Here is a 24,916-nt window from a genome sequence, read left to right as displayed (position 1 = left end):
CTGCAAGGTCTCTGGATACTGATTAATTGAGGGTTACCACACTTGCGTTACTGTTTTAGGGTGTGGATTCTGGGGCCCTGACATCATCAAATTCTTTGGGTTGCCAAGAATACATTTTGATACAGTGGAGCATGCTACGTTCATCGGATGCTCAGTTCTTTAAACCTAGTCAGCACTGCGGCAAAGGGCCTGAGTTCAAGCAGCAGTACTGCACAAGCTTATACTAGATGGCCTTATTCTAGATTATTCTAGATGGCTGTGTTCTACCTGTGTAGGCTCTCTGGATTTTTTTCCCCCAACAACCTTATTTAAAAAAAGGAAAAACAAGGTCTGGCGCTGGTGGCTCATGCCTGTAATCCTAGCTACTCAGGAGGCTGAGATCTGACGATCGCGGTTCAAAGCCAGCCTGGGCAGGAAAGACCGTGAGACTCCTATCTCCAATAAACCACCAGAAAACCGGAAGTGGCGCTGTAGCTCAAGTGGTAGAGCGCTCGCCTTGAGCTGAAGAGCTGAGGGACAGTGCCCAGGTCCTGAGTTCAAGTCCCAGGATCAACACAAAAATAGCAACTGTGAAAAGATTCTTAACTGTAGGAAACAGGATTAACTTTTTTATTTTTTTGTCAGTCGTGGGGCTTGAACTCAGGGCCTGGGTGCTGTCCTTCAGCTCTTCAGCTCCAGGCTGGTGCTCTACCACTTGAGTCATAGCGCCACTTCCGGTTTTGTGGTGGTTCATTGCAGATAAGAGTCTCTTGGACTTTCCTGCCTGGGCTGGCTTTGAACCACGATCCTCAGATCTCAGGATGACAGGCAGGAGCCATGGGTGCCTGGCTCAGAATTAACTCTTGCTCTAAGAAAATAGGGGGTTGAATATACCTTAGGCAATCATCTAAAAATAGTAATGCTTCCCTAAATTGAGAGTTTGGTCACAGTTTGAGGTCATCTGCTGTGGTCAGGCAATGGATATGTTGAAATGCTCTCCAGCAGACCAAGAATGGCGCTTTAGCTGGGCCCCAGTGGCTCACGCCTGTCATCCTAGCTTTTCAGGAGGCTGGGATCTGAGGATCAAGGTTCAAGGCCCTACTAGGTAGGAAAGTCATTGACTCGTATCTCCAGTTAACCAGCAAAATGCCAACCATGGAGCTGTGATTCAAGAGATAGAGCACCAGCCTGGAGTTTAGAGGTGCAGCCCTAGGACCTGCACCAAAAGAAAAGAAAAAAAGTCCTTTGCTCTCATATAATCAAATCAGCTGAATATCTGGACACGTCCTTGGGGATGATGAGGAAAATCCAGATTCAGTGTTACCATATATGAGCGCATGATAAAAGCCCGAAGGAAAAAAAGTCTACTAACAAGTTAGTATTTCCCAAACAACTTTTTGTTTGTTAATTTTTGGTAGGTCTTGGGGCTTGAACTCAGGGCCTGGGCGCTGTCCCTCAGCTCTTCAGCTCAAGGCTGGCGCTCTACCACTTGAGCCACAGCGCCACTTTGTCTTTTTCTGTGTATGAGGCACTGTGGAATCGAACCCAGGGCCTCATGCATGCGAGGCAAGCACTCTACCAGGGAGCCACCTTACCAGTACTAGTCTTCAGGTTTTTTTTTTTTGTCGGTCGTGGGGCTTGAACTCTGGGCCTGGGTGCTGTCCCTCAACTCTTCAGCTCAAGGCGAGCGCTCTACCACTTGAGCTACAGCGCCACTTCAGGTTTTCTGGTGGTTTATTGGAGATAGGAGTTTCACGGTCTCTCCTGCCCGGGCTGGCTTTGAACCGCGATCGTCAGATCTCAGCCTCCTGAGTAGCTAGGATTACAGGCGTGAGCCACCAGCGCCCGGCTTAATCTTCAGTTTTTCAGTACATTCTCTGTTCCATCCCTCAATTTGTAGGAGAATCCATTTGTGTAAAAACATGCCAAGATTTACATATTTAAATATGACACACACAATGAGTAATAATTCAGTTTATATTGAAGCAGAATTAAATTGTTAGACATTGGTGGCTCACATCTGTAATCTTAGCTACTCAGGAGGCTGAGATCCTGAGGATCACGGTTCAAAGCCAGCCTGGGCAGGAAAGTGGGTGAGACTCTGATCTCCAATAAACCACCAGAAAATTGTAAGTGGCGCTGTGGCTCAAAGTGGTACAGCGCCAGCCTTAAGCTGGAGAGCTGAGGGACAGCGCCCAGGCCCTGAGTTCAAGCCCCACCACTGACAAATATCCAAAGTTGGGCACCTGTGGCTCACGCCTTTCATCCCAGCTACTCAGCAGGCTGAGATCTGAGGATCACAGTTGGAAGCCAGCCGAAGAAGGAAGGTCCATGAGACTATCTCCAATGAAGCACCTAAAAGCTGAAGTGGAGCTGTGGCTCAAATGGTAGAGCACCAGCCTTGAGCACAAAAGCTCAGGGATAGTGCCCTAGAGTTCGTCTCTGGCACTAAAACCTAAAAATGAAAAACAAAACCATATTTCACAAAGATCCTCCATCGTATCCTAGACCAAAGATGGTCTTCCTGGGAAGCAACTGCTAATGTCTGCGCCCACGTGATCTACTCACTGGGTTTATGTAGTTCTCCCCCAGCCCCACCCCAACCCATCCTTCCCCTTTACTCTGTCTCCACCTACTGGACAGAGTCAGAAATGACAGCAGGGTCTCAGTCTCCTGCAAAGTAAAACTTGTTATATATCTTTTGTGTGTGTGTGTGTGTTCTTTTCAAGTATCTTAGCAAAGCCAGAGAGAATAAACGGCAAGACATTTTTTAGAGAGACATTCCTAGCCGGGCTAAGAATGGTGGCTCACTCCTGTCATCCCAGCTACTCAGGAGGCTGAGATCTGAGGATCACGGTTCAAAGCCAGCCCAGGCAGGAAAGGCCCTGAGACTCTGATCTCCAATGAACCACCAGAAAACCGGAAGTGGAGCTGTGGCTCAAGGGGTAGAGTGCCCTCCTTGAGTGAAATCTTGTATTGTTCTGTTCAGCCTTTTTTAAAAGACTTGTTTTAATTGGGTTTAGACGAGCCTTGAGGGGCTTTGATGAAGATCAACCTTCACTCATTTTTATCTTCCTGGAAGGGTCTTTTGAGCACTACATTAGTTCCGGCTGAAGTTATAGTCAATAATACTGGTCTTATACTTCTCCTTGATCTTCGCCACAATGTTGAGGTCCAATTAGACTTTATTCCTTCAATGATGTGCCACACTTCTGCACTTAATTCCTTTTTACTCTTGAAGACTGGGAAGGTAAGTGTAGTATGGTAGTATGTACTCAAAATCCTAGGATTTTGGAGGCTCCGGCTGGAGGATCAAAAGTTGATGCCCACTTGGGTTACACAGCAAGGCCTAAGTACTTTACGTCCTGTCTTAAAAAAAAAAAAGTGGAAAACTAAATGAACCAAAAAGCAAAAGAAAATCACTTTTTAAATAACAGAGGAAAAAACAAAAAAGCCTGGTACAGGTGGTTCACACCTGTCATCCCAGCGACTCAGGAGGCTGAGATCTGGAGATCACAGTTCAAAGCCAGCCCCCGCAGGAGAGTCCGTGAGACTCTGATCTCCAATGAACCACCAGAAAATCAGACGTGGCGCTGTGGCTCAAGTGGTAGAGCGCCAGCCTTGAGCTGAAGAGCTGAGGGACAGCGCCCAGGCCCTGAGTTCAAGCCCCACGATGGACCAAAACAAACAAAAATGACCATGAGGACAAGATGGCGTTACTTGGATCCACTACTGTATTTTAGTTTGAACTTGGACTTCTCAATTGCTCGGCAAGCCCTGTCCCACAACTCCACCCTCCCCCGCCAGCCACTTGAACCACAGCACCACTTCCAGCTTTTTTCTGCTTTTGTGGTACTGAGGGATCGAACCCAGGGCTTCATGCAAGCTAGGCGAGCACTCTACCACTGAGCCACCTGCCCAGCTCACTCTTTGCATTTTTGTCTTGGCTGGCCTCAGACTGAGGGATTCCTAACTTTGCAGCTTCTTGGCTGCCCTGGTGGCTGGAACTACAGCTGTGCACTACCTCACTGGCTTACTGATTGAGATGGGGGGGAGGGGCGGGTTCCTAAAATGTTTGCCCTTGCTGACAGAGTTGACATCCTCTTGATCTCTGCTTCCTCTGCAGGTAAGAATACAGATACGAATCCCTCATCCAACCTCAAAAATAATGGGGCTCTTTCTCTGCCTTTCAAATTATTTTTTCTTTCAATTTTTTCTTCATTATTTACCGTAAAGCTTGTGTATGTGTGTGTTTTGTCAGTCGTGGGGCTTGAACTGTGGGCTTGGGCACTGTCTCTGAGCTCTTCAGCTCAAGGCTGGTGCTCTACCACTTGAGCCACAACACCACTTCCGGTTTTCTGGTGGTTTATTGGAGATCAGAGTCTCACAGACTTTCCTGCCCGGGGTGGCTTTGAACCGTGATCCTCAGATCTCAGCCTCCTGAGTAGCTAGGATGACAGGCGTGAGCCACCAGTGTCTGGCTAAGTAAAGCTTATTATTATTGTTACTATTATTATTTATCAGTTCATTTGAGGAAAAAGGGTCACTGGGAAACTAATGAGAACTACATCTTTATGAGTCAGGATTGGTTAATTATTAAAATTATTAAATGAATCAATTAAATTATTAAAATAAGCTTGGGCTGGGCGCTGGTGCTGTCTTCCTAGCTACTCAGGAGGCTGAGATCGGAGGATCAAAGTTCAAAACCAGCTGGGGCAGTAAAAGTCCATGAGCCTCGTATCTCCACTGAACCATCAACAAGCCAGAAGTGGAGCTGTGGTTTGTGGTTGAAGTGGTAGAGTGCCAGCTTGGAGCAAAAATGCCAAGAACACACACACACACACACACACACACACACACACACAATTTGGGGTTCCTTGCAAGTATCAATTTGCTTCATTTCTTTCCAATTGGCTTTTATGGGGGCCAAATAAAAAAAATTCGGAGCTTTCCTTGTACAGATGTTTCCTAGGGGGAGGGGTAACCCCCCCAAACCAGCACCCACCATTCCTGCTAAACGACTTAGGCAAATGGCCCTCAGTGTTATTCAAAGAATTCAGAGAGCTCAGGGTGATTTGGAAAAGAAAAGACTAATTCCAGGCCAATCCTGGGGGGGGGGGGGAGCCAAACATTTAAAAAGCAAGAGGAGCCCGGGGTGGGGAGAGGGGTGGGTTTTTCTCTGGGGTGGGGGGAACCCCAATTGTTTTTCCTCATTTTCAACCAGAGTACCAGACAGGCTTCCAGCCAACGTAGTGGAAGACAAGGCTTTTCCTATGGATGGTGGCATTCTGGTAAGTTCGATGTGCTGTGGATGTTATTTATTTTGGTGGATCCTGGGATTTGAACTCGGGGCCTTGGACATGGTCCCTGAGCTTTGTCATAAAGGGGGTTCACTGGAGATCAGTCTCATGGACTTTTTTTTCCCTCTCCTGCTCAGGCTGGCTTTGAACTGTGATCCTTGGAACTCAGCCCCCTGAGGAGCTGGGACCAAGAGTCCTTAGTCACCCGTTAGACCTAAGTTTGGAACCATTAGCTCTGTAGCCAGATTTCCCAATTCACCCCCCAGCCAATAGCTGTCACCTTCGGCCTAGCGCCAGAGCCGTGGGGGTTGACTTCTGCTGCTCTTTGGCCTCCCTCAGTTTACCCTCCCGCAATACTGGTGTAACTGGTTCCTAGAAACTGGTCAGAGATCTCACCTGCTGTAAATCTGGCTAGGACCGATTAAAAAACACCCCAGGCAAACTACTCTGTCAACAAGTCTAAATGGATCTAATGTATCCATACGGAGAACTTACTATTACTATTATTTGGCTAGGCTTTTTGTTTGGGTCGGTTGTGGGGCTTGAACTCAGGGCCTGGGCGCTGTCCTTGAGCTCTTTATGCCCAAGGCTGGTTGCTTGCTCTATCACTGTGAGCCACAGCTCCACTTCTGGTTTTCAGGAGTTTCATGGACTTTCCTGCCCAAGCTGGCCTCGAACCACAATCCTCCTATCTCAGCCTCCTGAGTAGCTGGGTTTTGGGCATGAGCTGTCAGTGCCCAGCTTGCTAGGTTATTTTCTGTGTTCTGGGGCTTAAATTAAGGTCTGGGTGCTGACCCTTAGCTTTTCCCACTCCAGTCTGGTATTCTACACGGCTTCCCATCTGACCTTTTGATGGCTGGTTATAGGAGATGAGTCTCACTGACTTTTTAAACTCTGCTGGCTTTGAACCAGGATCCTCAGATCTCAGCCTCTGAAGTTGCTAGAATGACAGGTAGGACCCACGCGTGCCTGGCTAAACCTGAGCTTTTAAAACGCAAAGAGGAAGAGTCGGTTTTCGATGGACAGAACAGCTGGTCAGAGATGAATGAGAGACCAAGACTGGTGCTCCCGCCTGTAATCCCAGCTTCCCAGGAGGCTCAGCTCTGAGGCCCAAGACTCAGAAGACAGCCCAGGCCGGGGGTGGGAAGAAATCCGGGAGCTGGAAACAGAGCTGTGGTTCGCGTGGTGCAGCACCAGCCTGGAGTGGCAAGCACTGTCGGTAACTGAAGGGGCCCTCGAGGCGCAGGCCCCGAGTTCAAGGCTCCGTGCTGGCCCACACCTACCAGAAGGTTCCAGCACCCCTGATTGCGCTGGAATAGTTGATGAGCAGCGAGAAAATCAGAAATAGAGTAAGGTGCCCCCCAGTCCCCCCTCCCCCAGTCCCCCTCCTCCGGCCCCCCCTCCCTCTCCCCTCCCCCTCCCCAGCCCCCCTCCCCCTCCCCAGCCCCCCTCCCCCTCTCCCAGCCCCCCTCCCCCTCCCCAGCCCCCCCTCCCCAGCCCCCCCTCTCCCAGCCCCCCCTCCCCCTCCCCCAGCCCCCCCTCCCCCTCCCCCAGCCCCCCCTCTCCCAGTCCCCCCTCCCCCTCTCCCAGTCCCCCCTCCCCCTCCCCAGCCCCCCTCCCCCTTCCCCAGCCCCCCTCTCCCCCTCCCCCAGCCCCCCTCCCCCTTCCCCGGCCCCCCCTCTCCCCCTTCCCCAGCCCCCCCTCTCCCCCTCCCCCAGCCCCCTCCCCCTTCCCCAGCCCCCCTCTCCCCCTCCCCCAGCCCCCCCTCTCCCCCTCCCCCGTTCTGTTCTGATTCTGCTTTCTTTGGGAAAGTCACTGTGTGTGTGTGGGGGGGGGGGGCTGGGGGATCCCCGATTTCCCTTCCCGCCTTCTGGGAGTGGGAGCCGGGGAGGTGAACACACGCCCCCCCCCCGGCCTCCCCGGCTTCCAGATGGTTCCTTTGGTGCTGGCGGCGCCTCCGCCGCGCCCGCCTGGAATCCCGGCTCAGACCCCGCAGCCCCCCGCGACCCCACAAAGGAGCCGGACGGAGGGAGACAAAAACCGACCCCGGCGCGCGCGCGCGCGCGTCCCCTGCAGGCCGGCCCCCGGCGAGCGCGGAGCGCCTGCGCGTGCGCCTGCGCGTGCGCCGCCCGGGCGGGAGGGGGCGGGCCCCGGAGCGCCTGCGCCTGCGCGTGCGCCGCCCGGGCGGGCGGGGGCGGGCCCCGGAGCGGCGTCGCCATGGCGACGGGCGCCGGCAGGAAGCGGGCGCGCGGAGGGGGCGGGGCGGGGGCGGGGCCCGCTGCCCCGGAAGCACCTCCGCCCCCTCCCCCCGCGCGGCCGCGGCGCCCCCGGCCCGCAGCCCCGCCCCCTCCGCGCCCACCGCCGCGGGCCCCGGGCCGGAAGTGAGCGGCCCCGGCGCCAGCCCGGACGCCAGCAGCGGAGCGGGGCGGGGCTGCGGGCGCTCGTCCCGGCCGGGTCCTCCCCGGAGCGCGGGGAGCGGCGCGGGGCGCCCGCCGCGCACACCCCGCCCGGCCGCGGCCCCATGCGCGCGGACGCCCCCCGCCTCGACGCGGGAGCCGAGGTAACGGGGGCGGGGGGCCCTTTCTCTGCGCCCCGCGCCCCCTCCCCCCCTTTGTGCCCGTCCCGGGACTTGAACCCAGGCCCTGGCGCGGATGGTCGGCGCCGGGCCTCGAACCGCGATCCTCGGGCCTCAGCCTCCCCCCCCCCCGGGGGAGTACCCCGGATGACAGGCCCGCCCCCCCCCCCAGCCTGGACCCCACCCACGTGGTGACCTTTCCACTTCCTGGCAACTTTCTGGTGCGGGCTGGCCTCGAACTCACGGCCTGGAGTCCCCGACTTCTCTCTCGATTTGTGTCTCCCCCCCCCCTCAAGGCTGGGGCTCCACCGCGCGCGCCACGGCTCCACTTCCAGCTTCTTGGCCCCCTGGAGGCCTCCCCGGACTTTCCCCGCCCGGCCTGGCTGTGAACCGTGATCCTCTGGATCTCCAGCCCACCTGAGTGGCGCGGAGCTGGCAGGCCTGCGCCCCCAGCCACGGCAGGCCCGCGCTTTTTGCTTTTCTAGTTTGACTCTGACCCGTTCCCTTCTTTCTCCCTCCCCACCAGTTTCCTGCCTTCGCTCTGTGGTGTTGATCTGTGGATAGATTTATAGCTTCCATAATTGATGATCATTTTTTTTTGGGGGGGGGATAGACTTCTGGGGGGGTCTTGGTCTGTAATCCAGCTTCATTTCCATATTTGAATTTGTGTGTGGGGGAGAATGAAATTTGGGGGAGCTGATGAGTGATAGCAACAATGATGAGGCGATGTCTAGAGAAAGGAATGAATGATTCCCCTTGATGCTCCTGTCTCCTAAGCGAACCCTTAACCCCCTTTTTTCTGCCCATGCTCATTGATAGGGTTCAGGGGTCTGTGTCTGTTGAGTGCATCTTTTGGAGCAGGTAGATTGGAGCTGGGGCTGAGAAGATTTCTTTCTGGCTCCCTTTTGGATTAAGTCCCCTAAGTTGGTAGTGATTTTTTAATGAGGCTGAAGGGATGGGGGGATAGAGTTCTTGGGGGTGCAGGGAAGAAGGGGGGGAGTATGACACTGGGAAGGAAATAAAAGCAAATCTCAACTTCATGATCCAAACCAAAGGGTTTCATTGCTAATTTTCTTTTGCCAATCATGGGGCTTGAACTAGGGGCCTGGACACTGTCCCTGAGCTCTTTTGCTCAAGGCTGGCAGTTTGCAAACACTTTGAGCCACAGCGCCACTTCCGGTTTTTCTGGCGGTTCATTGGAGATAAGACTTTGAATTGCGATCCTCAGATCTCAGCCTCCTATAGTTGGGATTACAGGCGTGAGCCACCGGCCCTGTTCCTTTGTTATTTACTTTGTTATTTGTTATTTACAGCCTGTTTGTTTGGGATGCAGTTTCTTAGGTAAAATAACAGATAAGAAATAATAAAAATACGATACAATAATAATAAAAGTGGTGGCATCTCTTAGGGATGTTCTTGGTTGCGTTTACATTTTAAAGCAAAGACTGTGTTGGTGATCTAGTATTTCTTGGTGGCCCAGTGTCTTAGAAGAAGAAACTACGATGAACGTCTTTTAAGTTTCACAAAATAGGAAAATGTAAGAAAAAGTAAACTGTCACTTTTTGGGGGGGCTGGTCTTGGGACTTGAACTCAGAGCCTGGGCACTGTACTTGAGCTTTTGTGCTCAAGTCTGGTGCTCTGCTGCTTGAGCCACCGCTCCCCTTCCAGTATTTCGCTGGTTCATTGGAGATAAAGTCTCATGGACTTTCCAGCCCAGGCTGGCTTTGAACTGTGGCCTTCAGTTCGCAGCCTCCTGAGTAGTTAGTGTTAAAGCACCTGGCTAAATTATTATTATTGCTTTTTAAATGACAGCCAGAATGACTAAATCAAAATGATTTTTTTTTCTTTCTTTTCTGTCGGTCGTGGGGTTTGAACTCTGGGCCTGGGCGCTGTTCCTCAGCTCTTCAGTTCAAAGTGAGCATTCTACCACTTGAGCTCCAGCACCACTTCGGGTTTTCTGGTGGTTGATTGGAGAGAAGAGTCTTTGAATTGTGATCCTCAGCTCTCCTCCTCTTGAGTAGCTGGGATTACAGGCGTGAACCACCAGTCCCTCCCTGCCCACCAAATGATGCCTTTTGAGACAATGATTCCTTTTCCAAGGTGGATGGGACTGAATGTGGCTGTGTGATTGTATTGCATCCTGGGAGTTCTGGGCTCTACTGCAAGGTCTGGAATAACTTTGAGATTAACCAGGGAAACTCCCCTATCAGGAGCCTGAAAGATAAATCGGGAGCTGGTGCTCACACCTGTAATCCCAGTTTTTTAGGAGGCTGGGGTCTGAAGGATCACGCCTCCAAGCCAGCCTGGGCAGGAAAGCCAGTGAGACTCTTTTATCTCCACGTAACCAGCAAAAAGCCAGAAGTGGAGGTGTGGCTCAAGTGGTAGAGCACCATCCTTGAGCAAAAAATAAAAAAAGTTCAAAGGAACAGTTCCTGAGCCTTGAGTTCAAGTCCCAGCACAGCTACAGAAAACAAAACAACCCCGAAGGATCTGTCTGGGAGCCAGGAGTAAAGTGGATTTGGTGTTCTTCCCATGTAGGAGTTGAGGTGGAGCCGCATCCCCGGGCACCGCACACCTCTATCATGGAGACGGAGAGCGAGCAGAATTCCAGCTCTGCCAGCAACGGTGCCAGCTCGGGCAGCAGCTCCCGGCCCCAGATCGCACAGATGTCCCTGTATGAGCGGCAGGCGGTGCAGGTGGGTGCCATGAGTTGGGGGGACGTAGGGGGGTCCCCCTCCATTTCTTCCCAGCAGTCGGGTCAGGGCCCGCCCAGCTGCAGCCTCTTGAGAAGTTGCCAGGAAGTGTGTGTGTGTGTGTGTGTGTGTGTGTGTGTGTGTGTGTGTGTGTGTGTGTGTGTGTGTGTGTGTGTGTGTGTGTGTGTGTGTGTGTGTGTGTGTGTGTGTGTGTGTGATCCGGGATCCTCGGGAGGCTGAGATAGGAGGATCGTGGTTCAAAGCCAGCCCAGGAGAATCTGTGAGACGATCCATCAAAAAGCTGCAAGCGAGGCTGTGGTTCAAGTGGTAGAGCGTCGGCCTTGAGAAAGAAAGAAAAAGGAAAAAAAAAGCCCAGGGACAGCACAGCGCTCAGGCCCTGAGTTCAAACCCCAGGACCGGCACATACAAAGCAGATAAAATGGACTTTGAATGGTGTTTATATAAACAATCGGTTAGCACGATGCTGTAGAAACCTGACAACTCCAACTAGTTGAAAATTCACCTATTGTCGGTCGTGGGGCTTGAACTCAGGGCCTGGGCACTGTCCCCGAGCTCTTCAGCTCAAGGCTGGCGCTCTACCCCTTGAGCCACAGCGCCACTTCCAGTTTTCTGGGGGTTCATTGGAGATAAGAGACTCCTGGACTTTCCTGCCTGGGCTGGCTTTGAACTGCGATCCTCAGATCTCAGCCTCCTGAGTAGCTGGGATGACGGGCGTGAGTGAATTCTTTAGAAGCTAGTCTTCATTTTTCTTTTCCTTCCTTTCTCTTCTTTTCCTTTTGTCTTTCCTTCCTTCCCTGGATTCATCCTTCCCTCCTTCCTCCCTTCCTTTCTCTCCTTCCTTCCTTCCTTCCTTCCTTCGTTTTCTGGAGCTTGAACTCAGGGCATTAATACTCTCGCTTGACTTTCTCACTTGAGGCTAGTGCTCTACCACTTGAGCCGCACCTCCATGTGTGATTTTTGCTGGTGAATTGGAGTGAAGAGTCTCTTCTTGGCTTTCTCTGCCCAGATGATCCTCTCAGCTCCTGCCTTCTAGGATTCCAGCTGGGAGCCGAGCGCCCAGCTGACTTTTCCTCATTTGCCTATGAGATCCTATTTATCCCTCAATGCCCAGTTCCTGGCAGGTGATCAGGACTTAGGAGTTGGAACAGGAAGAGGGTCAGGCCACATGGAGTACAGTCTCCCGTCTCCTCCGTTCCTCTGCCTCCTTCCAAGATTACAGGGAGTGGCGGAGAGCCAGAGCCCGGCGTGCTGGGCCCGGTCTTGTCCTTGGGTCCTGTCCGTGGACGATCCGCCCTGAGTCTCGCATGCTGTCTGTCTGTTTTCGCAGGCGCTGCAGGCTCTGCAGCGGCAGCCCAACGCCGCGCAGTACTTCCACCAATTCATGCTGCAGCAGCAGCTGAGCAACGCGCAGCTGCACAGTCTGGCCGCCGTCCAGCAGGTGAGCATGCGCGGGAGGGAGGGAGGGAGGGAGGGAGCGGGCACGTGACCATGCCAGGGCCTTCTGCCCACCCGGAGCTGTCCATCCTCCAGGTTAAGAAGTGGAGGAGCTCCATGGCTGCTGGTGCAGCTGGAAGGTGCTGTGCGCACCCCTGTCATCCCAGCTACTCAGGAGGCTGAGATCTGAGGATCGTGGTTCGAGGCCAGCCCGGGCAGGAAAGGCCATGAGCCTCTTTTATCTCCCATGAACCCAGAAAACCGGAAGTGGTGCTGTGGCTCAAGTGGTTGAGCGCCAGCCGTGAGTGAAAGAGCTCAGGGACAGCGCCCAGGCCCTGAGTCCCAGGATCAGCACCCAAAAATGGGAGAGTCACCTTGTAATGGTTGAATGACTGATGGAGATCTGGGGTGTGCAGTATGGCTGCCACTAACCACGTGGAGAGAGAGAATGTGTGTGTGTGTGTGTGTGCTGTGTGCGCACGCGCTCACACACATCTGCCAGAACTTGGGGCCTGCGCGCTGTCTCTTGAGTTTCTTTACTCAAGGCTGGTGCTCTACCACCTGAGCCACACCCCCACTTGCAGCTTTTTAGCTGGCTGATTGGAGGTAAGCGTCTTGGATTTGTCTGCCTTGGCTGGCATTGAACCTGTGGCCTCCTGAGTGTCTAGGATGACCGGTGTGAGCTCCGGGCCGAGTTCCGCATGTAGCTCTTGAGCACTTGAAGTGTGGCGAGTCCAAACTGAAGTACAAGTGTACACATAAGGATTCATAGCATCTCCAGCAATAGGTATATATACATAATGTACAGTATATAATACAGTATACTGTGCTATATGTAGGATATACTATAAATGAACTATATATACTACATACATGAAGTACTATAAGTGATATAAATTATAGTGTACAGAACAAATTTACAGTACACATAAATGTATTTTTTTTTAACTGTATTTTTTTTGGTCTTTTTTTTGGTGCTGGGGATCGAACCCAGGATGTTGCACTTGCTAGGCAAGTGCTTTGCCACTGAGCTACATCCCAGCCCCATAAATGTATTTTTATTTATTTATTTATTTATTTTTGTCGGTCGTGGGGCTTAAACTCTGGGCCTAGGTGCTGTCCCTGAGCTCTTCAGCTCAAGGCTGGTGCTCTACCACTTGAGCCACAGCACCACTTCTGATTTCTGGTGGTTTATTGGATGGAAGAATCTCATGGACTTTCCTGCCTGGGCTGGCTTTGAACCGTAATCCTCAGATCTCAGCCTCTTGAGTAGCTAGGATGACAGGCGTGAGCCACCAGCACCCAACTGATAAATGTATTTACTAGTATAAATATATACTAAATACATAGTATATGTGTTAAATATATACTGTTTAAATATACATACTTATACAGTAATGTATATTTACTATACGTCTATACTATGTGTAGTTTGACATACATATATGTTTCCTATGCTTACTATAAATCTATGATACACTGTAAGCATATAGTATATATAAATATATACTAAACACTGTATATAGACAGTAGTAAATCTATTTATAAATACTATGTATTCTACAGTATATCTATATACTATAGATCTGGTGTATATGTTTCTAGATACAGTGTAAATATCTATAGTACAGAGCATACATTTAGTATATGTAGTGTATCTGTATTACAGATGGAGCATATGTAATATAGTGTATATGTACTGTATATAGTGTATATGTATCTATCGTACGTCTACAGTATAGTACGTTTATAGTATGTCTGTGATATGCTCTGGTACCTGTACTAGCTGCTGTAGTGTATGTTTATGCTACGTATATACTAGCACATCTACCTATATCGTACGCCTGTATCTGTAAGGTACCCATTGTTTAATAGTCATATAATGTCTATGATATACTGTGAATGGACACACATAAAATTACTGAAGCCCACAGCTTGTGTTGCTTCTTGGCACACACGCAGGTGTGCACACGACTCGCGTGCACTTGAGTGAGCTGGCTGTGTTCTGGCCGTAGCTCCTGGTGGACTCGGGTGAGACATGGGAGCCGGGCGGCCGGCGGGCCCCGGGCCCTGTGTGCAGCGGCCGGGCTTGGCCTGTGCGGACCTGCGCTGCTGCGGTAGTGGGTGTGTGTTTCCCTGTCCGGAAGGACTGTGCTGTGAGTGCTATCAGGGAGACGAGGCTGCTCCTCACGTCTCCCTCCGTCTCCCCTCACAGGCCACGATCGCTGCCAGCCGCCAGGCCAGCTCCCCGAACCCCAGCACCGTGCAGCCGCAGCAGGCCTCCACCACCCAGGCCTCCGTGAGTTCCCCTCCCACCTGGCCTCCTCCCTGATATTTGCCTTGCCCGGCTCCTCTCAGAACGTTGATCTCACCATGTTTACTAAGCTAGCTTGGAAATTTCTTGCTTCTCCCCCCTCCTTTTGTGCCTATACTGGGACTTGAACTCAGGACCTTGGTTTTTCCCTTCCACCCCCTCAAGGCTGGTGCTCCACCACTTGAGCCACAGCTTTCTTTCCGGGTTTTTGGAGGCGAGAGGTTCACAGCCTGGCCTCGGATCTCAGCCTCCGGGGTAGCTGGGATGACAGGCGTGCACCACAGCGCCTGGCTTCACCTTTCCTTTGACCGGTTTTCTTGGTGTGCCTCACAGATGAACGTGGCCACCACGTCGGCCGCCCAGCTCATCAGCCGATCCCAGAGCGTGAGCTCGCCCAGTGCCACCACCCTGACCCAGTCTGTGCTGTTGGGCAACACCACGTCCCCCCCGCTGAACCAGTCCCAGGCCCAGATGTACCTGCGGGTAAGTGTCACAACCGGCCTGGGCCAGGGCCGTGGGTTCGCATCCTGCTTTCGCTGCTCAAGGGTTGAGCGACAGCTCTTTGACGCTTCCTTAGCTGTTTGTTTCTGGTGTGGGGAAGGAAGCCAGCCTGCCATGGGCACCAGCCTCCAAGCTGCAGAGCTTTTTTAAAATGCTGATCCTGGGTCTTGAACTCTGGGCCTGGGCGCTGTCCCTCAGCTCTTCAGCTCCAGGCCAGCGCGTTACCCCTTGAGCCACAGCGCCTCTTCCCGTTCTCATTGGAGATAATCTCGCAGGCTTCCCTGCTCCAGGCTGGCTTTGAACCGGGATCCTCAGATCCTCTGGGTATCTGGGATGACAGGCACGAGCCACCAGCGCCTGGCTGAAAGCTGTTTTCTTTACCTCTGTTTACCCAGATACTTAGTGACCCCTGGTATGTGTAGCGGGGCTCCAGGATTATATTGCTAGAAGATTCGCCCTTAGTGTGAAAGGTCGTCTAACATTTAAACTTAGGGCTCGAGTACAAAATCTTTTTTTTTCAGTGCCAGTACTGGGGCTTGAATCAAAGTTAGTTGGTTAGTGCTCTACTACTTGAGCCACAGCTGCACTTCTGGCCTTTTGCTGGTTCACGGGAGCTAAGGATCTCATGGACTCTTGCTGCCTGGGCTGGCTTTGAACTGTGATCCTCAGCTCTCAGCCTCCTGAGGGGCTGGGGGGACAGGCGGGAGCCTTGTCTTCTCGCTGCTTCCGGCTCCTTTACCCCCCTTCCTGCTCTCCTTGTCAGCCACAGCTGGGGAACCTGTTACAGGTAAACCGGACCCTGGGTCGGAATGTGCCTCTCGCCTCCCAGCTCATCCTGATGCCCAACGGGGCGGTGGCCGCGGTGCAGCAGGAGGTGCCCTCGGCCCCGGCCGCCCCGTCGCCCGGAGTCCACGCAGACCCCGACCAGGTCAGTGGCGGCCCTGCTGGCCGGCGCCCGCCTCCCGCCACCGCTTCCGCTGCTCTCCCTCCTCCCCCTCCTCCCTTCCCTTTCTCCTTCTCCTTTCCTGCCACTGTCCATTCCTTTCCTGCCTTTTTCTTGTCCCTTTCCTTTCCCTTTTCACTGTGTCCCTTTCTTTCTCTTCCTTCTCTTTTTTCTTTTCCTTTCCTTCTCCTTTCAAGCCCTTTTCCTTTTCTTCTCCTTCCCTTCCCCCTTTCCTTTCCTTTTCCTTTTCTCCTTTCCCCTTTTCCTTTCCTTCCCCTTCTCCTTCCTTTTCCTTTCTCTTTCCTTTTCCCTTTGCTTCTCTCCCATCAATTTCCTTTTTCCTTTCCTCTTCCCTGTGTTTCCTTCTCTTTCTTACTTCCTCCCTGTCCCATTCCCAACCCCTGCAGTGCGTGGATCCCTTTCCCACGCTGCTTTCATTTCAGAGAGAAGAGTAGGATTCCCTCACATAATGTCCATCTGGAGAATGTTGCTTTATTTTTTTGTGCTGGTGCTAGGACTTGAACTCAGGGCCTAGGTGCTGTCCCCTTAAAGCTTGTTCACTCACGGCCGGGGGTCTAGTACTTCCCGGAGGCACGCCTCCACTCCCGACTCTTGGCGGGCTCCTGGGAGATGAGACTCACACAGGCTCGCCAGCCTGGTTGGCTGTGAACCGCGATCTTCCCGGCAGCCTCCTGAGTGGGCTGGACTGCAGGTGTGAGCGGCTGAGCAAAGGCCCGTGTGCAAATGTGTTCCAGGTGCAGAACTTGGCGGTGAGAGCGCAGCAGGCCTCAGCCCCCAGGGCCCAGATGCCAGGCCCCGCGCCCCAGGCCGTGGCCCCCGGGGCCTCCCCGGCGTCGGCGCTGTCCCAGGCCTCCAGCCAGGCCCTGGCCGTGGCCCAGGCCGCTTCGGGGCCTTCGGGCCAGTCCGTGAACCTCAGCCAGGCTGGCGGCGGTGGCGCGAGCGGCCTGCCCGGGTCCCTGGGCCTCGGGGCGGGCGGCCAGGCCCCCGGGGGCTTGGGCCCGATGCCCTCGTCCGCCTTGGCCGGGGGCGGCTGCCCCAGGAAGGGCACCGGGGTGGTGCAGCCCCTGCCCGCGGCCCAGACCGTCACCATGAGCCAGGGCAGCCAGACCGAGGCGGACAGCGCGGCTGCCAAGAAGGCCGAGGGGGACGGGGGCGGCCCGCAGAGCGTCGGCGTGAACCTGACCCGCACGGCCACGCCCGCGCCCAGCCAGACCCTCATCAGCTCCGGTGAGTGAGTGAGCCCGCGCCCTCCCTGCGGGGCGTGGGCCTAGGGCCGGGCAGGCGCTGACCACACCGGGACGGACAGCGCTGCAGCGGGCTGCCCTGTCCGTTGGGGTGGTCCTGTGCTGGTCCTGGGGCCGGAACTCAAGGCGCAGGCACTGTTCCGGAGCCCTCTGTGCTTTAAGTGCTCACACCTGCAACCCCAGCTACTCCGGAGGCTGAGATCCGAGGCCAGCCAAAAGTAGGAAAGTCTGTGAGACCCTCAGCTCCCAGTAAACTCAGAAAAACCCCGAAGTGGCGCTGTGGCTCAAGTGGTAGAGTGCCCGCCCTGACAGCGCCAGGGCCCTGAGTTCAAGCTCCAAGATTGGCAAAAAGATTTAAAAAAAAAAAAAGACGAGCACTCTATCGCGTGAACCACAGTTCTGCTTCCAGCTTCTTTTGCTGGTTCACTGGCGATCAGAGCCTCAGGGATGGTCCTGCCCGGGCTGGCTTCCTGCGGCCTCTCAGAGCTCCGCCTCCGGAGTAGCTGGGATTGCTTACAAGTGTGAGCCACGGCGCCCAACGTTTAACATGTGTACTTTTTTTCCTTGGTCGTGGGGCTTGAACTCAGGGCCTGGGCGCTGTCCCTCGGCTCTTCAGCTCAAGGCGGGCGCTCTACCACTTGGGCCACGGCTCCACTCCCGGTTTTCTGGGGGTTCGTGGGAGATCAGAGGCTCGCGGACTTCCCCGCGTGGGCCGGCCTTGACCCGCGATCCTCCGATCTCAGCCTCCCGCGTCGCGGGGGTGGCCGGCGGGGGCCAGGCGCCCGGCTGTAGATTGAAGTGTGCGTGGTGTGCGTGGTGGGGCCCGGGAGGGCCGCCGTGCGCAGTGTCCGTGGACGCTGGAGCTGGGGGTGGGCGGGGTGGGGTGTGTGCGATCCTGACCGGTCCCCCCCCCCCCCCCCGCAGCCACGTACACGCAGATCCAGCCGCACTCGCTGATCCAGCGGCAGCAGCAGATCCACCTGCAGCAGAAGCAGGTGGTGATCCAGCAGCAGATCGCCATCCACCACCAGCAGCAGTTCCAGCACCGCCAGTCGCAGCTGCTGCACACGGCCACGCACCTGCAGCTGCAGCCGCCGCAGGCCCCGGCCGTGGCCTCCCCGCAGCCCCCGCCGCTGCCCCCCGCGCCGCCCGGCGCGCCGCCCGCGCAGGCGCAGCCCCCGCCGCCGCCGCCGCCCGCGCAGGCGCAGACGCAGACGCAGACGCAGACGCTGGTGGTGCAGCCCATGCTGCAGGCCGCGCCGCTGCCGCCGCTGCCCGACGCCAAGGCGCCGGTGCCCATCCAGGCCAAGCCCGCCGCGCCGCCCAAGCCGCCCGCGCCCGGCGCCGCCAAGCCGCCCGCCGCCGCCGCCGCCCCGCACATCCCCGTGCAGGTGGTGGGCGCGCGGCAGCCGGGGCCCGCGCACGCGCAGGCTCTCGGCCTGGCGCAGCTGGCGGCCGCCGTGCCCGCCGCCCGCGGCCCGCCCGGCCCCGGCCCGCCCGGGCCCGCGCTCGCCGCCGCCTCGCCGCCCTCCGCGCAGGCGCCCGCGCCCGGCCCGCCGCAGGAGCGCGCGCAGCCCGCGCCCACGCCGCCCGGGGCCCCCGCCGCCGCCGCCGCCTTCTACCTGCAGCCCGCGCACCTGCCGGTGAGTGAGCCCCGCACGCACGCACGCACGCACGCCCGCCCGCCGCCAGCCGCCGCGCTCGCTCGTGCGGGGCCTGGTTGGGGCTGGCTTGAGCTCGGCCTGCGCGCGGCCCTCCCCGTTAGCACGAGCCGGCGCCACGTCCGGTTCTGGGGTTCTGGAGATGAGAGGCGCGGGGCGCCCCGGCCGGGCTGCCGAGACCCGCGCTCAGCCTCCTGCGGGCCGGGGCCGGGCGGAGCGGGGCGGGGCGCCGAGGGCGGGGGCTGGGCGCGGCGCGTGCGTGGCGGGGAGGCGGGTGCTGGGCGGGGAGGCGTGGCGTGGCGGGGGGACGGGGCTGGGCGGGGAGGCGGGTGCTGGGCGGGGAGGCGTGGCGTGGCGTGGCGGGGAGGCGTGGCGTGGCGTGGCGGGGAGGCGGGTGCTGGGCGGGGAGGCGGGGCGTGGCGTGGCGGGGAGGCGGGTGCTGGGCGGGGAGGCGGGGCGTGGCGTGGCGGGGAGGCGGGTGCTGGGCGGGGAGGCGGGGCGTGGCGTGGCGGGGAGGCGGGTGCTGGGCGGGGAGGCGTGGCGTGGCGGGGAGGCGTGGCGTGGCGTGGCGGGGAGGCGGGTGCTGGGCGGGGAGGCGGGGCGTGGCGTGGCGGGGAGGCGGGTGCTGGGCGGGGAGGCGGGGCGTGGCGTGGCGGGGAGGCGGGTGCTGGGCGGGGAGGCGGGGCGTGGCGTGGCGGGGAGGTGGGGCGTGGCGTGGCGGGGAGGTGGGGCGTGGCGTGGCGGGGAGGTGGGGCGTGGCGTGGCGGGGAGGTGGGGCGTGGCGTGGCGGGGAGGTGGGGCGTGGCGTGGCGGGGAGGCGGGTGCTGGGCGGGGAGGCGGGTGCTGGGCGGGGAGGCGGGGCGTGGCGTGGCGGGGAGGCGGGGCGTGGCGTGGCGGGGAGGGAGGCGGGTGCTGGGCGGGGAGGCGGGTGCTGGGCGGGGAGGCGGGGCGTGGCGTGGCGGGGAGGCGGGTGCTGGGCGGGGAGGCGGGTGCTGGGCGGGGAGGCGGGTGCTGGGCGGGGAGGCGGGGCGTGGCGTGGCGGGGAGGCGTAGCGTGGCGTGGCGTTGGCGGGGCGTGGCGTGGCGTGGCGTGGCGTGGCGTGGCGTGGCGTGGCGGGGCCGCTTGTCCGCTTAGGAACCGAGCTCAGCCTCGTCACTCGGCGCCCGGGTCGCGCAGCCGCCCTGGCCTCGCCGTGGCCGGTGACGGGCGCCGTCTGGTCCCGCTTAAGTCCCACGGAGGAGGCGCTGCGGCCGGTGCAGATGGGGGCTGTGCGCAGCGGAGGGGTGTGCGCGTGGAGAGGTTGCGGTGGGTGTGGGGGTGAGTGGAGGGGTGTGCGGGTGGGAGTGTGTAAGGTGTGGGTGTGGGTGTAAGGTGTGGGACTGGGGTGTAGGGCGGGAGTGTCAGGTGTGGGGGTGTAAGGTGTGGGACTGGGGTGTAGGGCGGGGGTGTCGGGTGTGGGACTGAGGTGTAAGGTGTGTGTAAGGTGTGGGGGTGTCAGGTGTGCAGTAGGGGTGCAGGGCGGGGGTGTCGGGTGTGGGGGTGTCGGGTGTGCGGGTGGGGATGTCAGGTGTGGGGGTGTCGGGTGTGCGGGTGGGGATGTCAGGTGTGCGGGGGTGTCGGGTGTGCAGTGGGGGTGTAGGGCGGGGGTGTCGGGTGCGGGGGTGTCGGGTGTGCAGTGGGGGTGTAGGGCGGGGGTGTCGGGTGTGGGGGTGTCAGGTGTGGGGGTGTCGGGTGTGCGGGTGGAGGCGGCGCAGGGGTGGGTGCGCATGCGCACTGAGCGGCTCTTGGCTCCGCAGGTGAAGGCGCCGTCGCTGGCGCTGAAGCGCAAGGCCGAGGGCGAGGAGGAGCGGGCGGCGCTGCCGGGGCGCGCGGAGGACAAGGGCGGCCTGGGCCTGGGCCTGGGCCTGGGAGGTCAGTGTCCGTCCCCTTGGGCCTGGGGTGGGGGGACGCGGGCGGGGCGCGGCCCTGACCGCCGCCCTGGCTCCTCCTGCAGAGAAGGCGGAGGCCGCGGCGGGCGGCGACCCGGAGCTGGCGGGCCTCGGCCTCGGCCCCGCCGCCCCCGCGCCGCCGCCCTCGCTGGCGCTGGTGCCGCGGCCGGCCGGGGACTCGCGGCCGCCGCAGGCCATCGTCAAGCCGCAGATCCTCACCCACATCATCGAGGGCTTCGTCATCCAGGAGGGGGCGGAGCCGTTCCCGGTGAGGGCGGGGCCTCCCGGGAGGGCGGGGCCTGGGCGGGCCTTTCCTATGGAGGGCAGGGCGTGGGCGGGGCTTTCCTTGGGTGGGCGGAGCCGTTCCCGGTGAGGGCGGGGCCTGGGCGGGGCTTTCCTTGGTGGGCGGGGCCCCATGGGTGGGCGGGGCCTCGGGCCCTGAGCGGGGACAGGGACCGGTGCCCCGCTCTCGTGTTAGGCTTGCTCACGCAGGGCGGGCGCGGTACCCCTGGAACCGCACCTCATTCCTGGCTTTTTGCTAAGTGGAGCTGAGGCTCCTGGGCTTTCCTGCCGGAGCTGGCTTTGAACCGCCGCCCTCCGTTCTCGGCCCCGCAGCGGGGATGCCGGGCGTGGAGCCGCTGGAGCGAGGCCTTGGCACGGACCTCCCTCCGCGCCGCCCTGCGCTGTCAGCGGGCGCTCTGCCGCCCGGCCCCGCCTGCAGCCCCAGCTGTTGCCGGGTCATGTCTGGCCCAGCCCGGCCTCCCTGCGGCGGGGGCACGCTGGCCGGGTCGGGGTCGGGTCGGGGGCTCCGAGGGGCCGGGCGGGCCTCCCTCACCCAGACCCTCGGCAGGTGGCGTGCTCGCAGCTGCTGAAGGAGTCTGAGAAGGCGCTGCAGACGGGCCTCCCGCCGGCGCTGGGCGAGAGCCCTGCGGGGGGCGCCCTGGGCGGGGACAGCCCCTCGGCGGGTGAGTGCCGCGCCCGCCCGCGCCGCTGATCACGGCAGAGCTCAGGCTGGGCTTGAACCCGGAGCCTCCGCCTCCGCCTCCGCCTCCGCCTCCCGAGTCTCCGGGCTTGCAGGCGTGCGCTGCCGAGCCCGCCGGCCCCGCGGGCTCCCCGCGCCCCTTTTGCCGATGGGGTGGGGGTGGGGGGCGCGAGGCCCGCGGCGGCTCGGGCCGGGGTCGGGCCGGGTTTCTGGCTTGTTTTGCTCTGTTCTGCCCGGGACTCGAACTCCGGGCCTTGCTGCCTCGCGTGGCCGCCGCACCGCCCTTCCAGTGTGCCGGGCTGGGCTCGAACCGCGGTCCTCAGATCGCAGCCGCGCGCGTGGCTGGGGGGCCGGGACGACAGGGGCGCGGACGCATCGGCACGGAGCTTCGAGCTCGGGCCGGGCGGGCGGCGCGGGTTCTCCACGGGCCGGTGTGCCTTGCAGAGCCGGACAAGAAGGCCAACCTGCTCAAGTGCGAGTACTGCGGCAAGTTCGCGCCCGCAGAGCAGTTCCGCGGCTCCAAGAGGTTTTGCTCCATGACCTGCGCCAAGAGGTGACGGCGCCCGCCCCGCCCCTCCCGCCGAGGCCCCGCCCCTCCCCGACAGCCCCTCCCAGGCCCCGCCCCTCCCCGGCGGCCCCGCCCCTCCCCGACAGCCCCCGCCCTCCCCGGCGGCCCCGCCCCTCCCCGACAGCCCCGCCCCTCCCCGCCGAGGCTCTGCCCCTCCCCGACAGCCCCGCCCCTCCCCGCCGAGGCTCTGCCCCTCCCCGACAGCCCCGCCCCTCCCCGCTGAGGCTCTGCCCCTCCCAGGCCCCGCCCCTCCCCTCCCCGACAGCCCCCGCCCTCCCGCCGAGGCCCCGCCCCTCCCCGACAGCCCCCGCCCTCCCGCCGAGGCCCCGCCCCTCCCCGACAGCCCCCGCCCTCCCGCCGAGGCCCCGCCTCTCCCGCCGAGGTCCCGCCCCTTCCAGACAGCCCCCTCCCCGGCGGCCCCGCCCCTCCCCGGCGGCCCCGCCCCCGCGGTGGGCTCCCGTGGGGCTCACTGGGAGGCCGCCCTCGCCACCGCAGGTACAACGTGAGCTGCAGCCACCAGTTCCGGCTGAAGAGGAAAAAGATGAAGGAGTTCCAGGAGGCCAGCTACGCCCGCGTGCGCCGGCGCGGGCCCCGCCGCAGCTCCTCCGACCTGGCGCGCGCCAAGATCCAGGGCAAGCGCCACCGGGTGAGCGCGCCCCGCGGGCGTGTGCGCATGCGCGCGCCGTCCGCCCTGGGGCCTGAGCCCGCGGCCTGGGCGCTCAAGGCCGGCGCGGCGCCACCTGCGCTGCCGCGGTCGCTGGAGACGCGTCTCCCGGGCTTGCCGGCCCCTGCTCCCACGCGAACGTGCGCGCGCGTGCACGCCTAACCTGCACGTACAGCACGTGCTGCACGTACAGCACGTGTGCGCACCTTGCTTACGCGCCCACCGGAGGGCCCGCCCTCTCCCCGTCCCCCGCCCCCGCGCTGTCCCCGCCCTCCTCCCTCCCCCCACTCCCCCCCCCCGCGCTGCCCCGCACTCACCCCCCCCCGCACTCCACCCTCCCCCCCCGCGCTGCCCCGCACTCACCCCCCCCACACTCCACCCTCCCCCCCGCGCTGCCCCGCACTCACCCCCCCCCGCACTCCACCCTCCCCCCCGCGCTGCCCCGCACTCACCCCCCCCCGCACTCCACCCTCCCCCCCGCGCTGCCCCGCACTCACCCCCCCCCGCACTCCACCCTCCCCCCCGCGCTGCCCCGCACTCACCCCCCCCCGCACTCCGCCCTCCCCCCCGCGCTGCCCCGCACTCACCCCCCCCCGCACTCCACCCTCCCCCCCGCGCTGCCCCGCACTCACCCCCCCCCGCGCTGCCCCGCACTCACCCCCCCCCGCACTCCACCCTCCCCCCCGCGCTGCCCCGCACTCACCCCCCCCCGCACTCCACCCTCCCCCCCCGCGCTGCCCCGCACTCACCCCCCCCCGCACTCCGCCTCCCCCCCGCAGGGCCAGGAGGACTCGAGTCGCGGCTCGGACAACTCGAGCTACGACGAGGCGCTGTCGCCCACGTCCCCCGGGCCGCCGCCCCGGCCCGGCCACGGCGAGCGCGAGCTGAGCGGCGGCCTGGCCGCGCCCCCCACGCCCGAGCGGCTGGGCGCGCACCCCGACTTCCTGCCCGCCAACCCCAGCCGCTGGAGCGTGGAGGAGGTGTACGAGTTCATCGCGTCCCTGCAAGGTGGGGACCCCCCCCCTCATCCGGGCTCCGGGCGCGCCCCAGACCTGCGCCTCCCGAGCGGCGGCTGCGTGAGGGCGCGCCCCTTTGTGTGGCGGGAGCGAGGGTGGGCGGCGGGGCGAGGCCCGGGGCGCATGCGCGTCTGCCTCCCCCCCCCCCCCCCCCGGCCTGACACTCTGCGCCTGCGCCCGCCCCGTGCCCGCCCGCAGGCTGCCAGGACATCGCGGAGGAGTTCCGCTCGCAGGAGATCGACGGGCAGGCGCTGCTGCTGCTCAAGGAGGAGCACCTCATGAGCGCCATGAACATCAAGCTGGGGCCCGCGCTCAAGATCTGCGCCAAGATCAACGTCCTCAAGGAGAGCTGAGAGCTGAGCGCGGCCGCGCCTGCGCGGAGCAGGGGACGGCGGGGGCGGCACGGCCGGCGCGATCGCGGACTCGGCACAGGCCCCGCCCCTCGGCACGGACTGTCCGCGCACAGGCCCCGCCCCTCGGCACGGACTGTCCGCGCACAGGCCCCGCCCCTCGGCACGGACTGTCCGCGCACAGGCCCCGCCCCTCGGCCCGGACTGTCCGCGCACAGGCCCCGCCCCTCGGCGCGATCGCGGGCGGCGCACAGTTCACGCCCGCCGGCCGGCTCCCGCCTTCGAGGACTCCAAGCCGGCGGCGGCTCCTGCGGTAGCGCCAGCAGCGACTTAACAGCGCAGACACCGAGATGGAGGCCCGGCCTGGGACAGAAGGAAACAAGACGGCGGCCGCGGGGCGGGGTCTGGAGGGCGGGAGCGCGGGGCCCAGCCCGCAGGCGAGGCCTGGCCGCCGGCTGCGGCGTGGACGCGCGGCCTGAGCGCCCGGCTGCAGGGGGACCGCCCCGCCGGACACCGCCCGCCCTCCGCGGCCGGGGCCGGCCGGCTACCTCGGTGCTACTCCCCACGCCACACATAGCAGATATTTTTTTTTTTCTTCCTTAGTAAAAGGGTGAACATGGAGCCGCCTCTCACTCCCGCGCATGCGCCCCCGCACACAGCGCCGCGGCCGACGCGCATGCGCACGCACACACTCTTCGCGAGGCGACGGCACAGAGAAGCTT

The 24,916-nt window shown here is 60.7% G+C and overlaps 1 protein-coding gene across 2 annotated transcripts; it reads left to right on the top strand.

The window, feature by feature from the left end:
• The first annotated feature begins 7,772 nt into the window (after window positions 1-7,772).
• On the top strand, window positions 7,773-24,815 carry LOC138803652 (polyhomeotic-like protein 1). 2 transcript variants are annotated; one of them, XM_069987698.1, is made up of 15 exons: window positions 7,773-7,839; window positions 10,393-10,550; window positions 11,896-12,006; window positions 14,218-14,301; window positions 14,650-14,799; window positions 15,605-15,745; window positions 16,516-17,008; window positions 17,950-18,668; window positions 20,483-20,597; window positions 20,680-20,882; window positions 21,465-21,579; window positions 22,041-22,149; window positions 22,660-22,810; window positions 23,608-23,836; window positions 24,043-24,815. In XM_069987698.1, the coding sequence occupies exons 2-15, from the start codon at window positions 10,437-10,439 to the stop codon at window positions 24,195-24,197; spliced, it is 2,889 nt and encodes a 962-aa protein (XP_069843799.1). In that variant the 5' UTR covers window positions 7,773-7,839; window positions 10,393-10,436; the 3' UTR covers window positions 24,198-24,815. The 2 variants fall into 2 exon arrangements, with proteins under 2 accessions (XP_069843799.1, XP_069843798.1); XM_069987697.1 differs by having other exon boundaries at window positions 15,581-15,745.
• The last annotated feature ends 101 nt before the right edge of the window (window positions 24,816-24,916 follow it).

Source organism: Dipodomys merriami, unplaced genomic scaffold, assembly GCF_024711535.1.
Source record: "Dipodomys merriami isolate MVZ:Mamm:240054 unplaced genomic scaffold, mDipMer1.0.p SCAF_345, whole genome shotgun sequence".
Lineage (NCBI taxonomy): Eukaryota > Metazoa > Chordata > Mammalia > Rodentia > Heteromyidae > Dipodomys > Dipodomys merriami.
Note: the sequence above shows the minus strand (reverse complement) of the source record. Positions and strands in the feature narration are given on the sequence as shown.

Coding starts and splice junctions, on each gene's coding strand:
- LOC138803652 (XM_069987697.1), top strand. CDS start 10,437: ATGGAGACGGAGAGCGAGCAGAATTCCAGCTCTGCCAGCAACGGTGCC. Junction 10,551..11,895: donor ATGAGCGGCAGGCGGTGCAG/GTGGGTGCCATG, acceptor CTGTTTTCGCAG/GCGCTGCAGGCTCTGCAGCG. Junction 20,883..21,464: donor AGGGGGCGGAGCCGTTCCCG/GTGAGGGCGGGG, acceptor GACCCTCGGCAG/GTGGCGTGCTCGCAGCTGCT.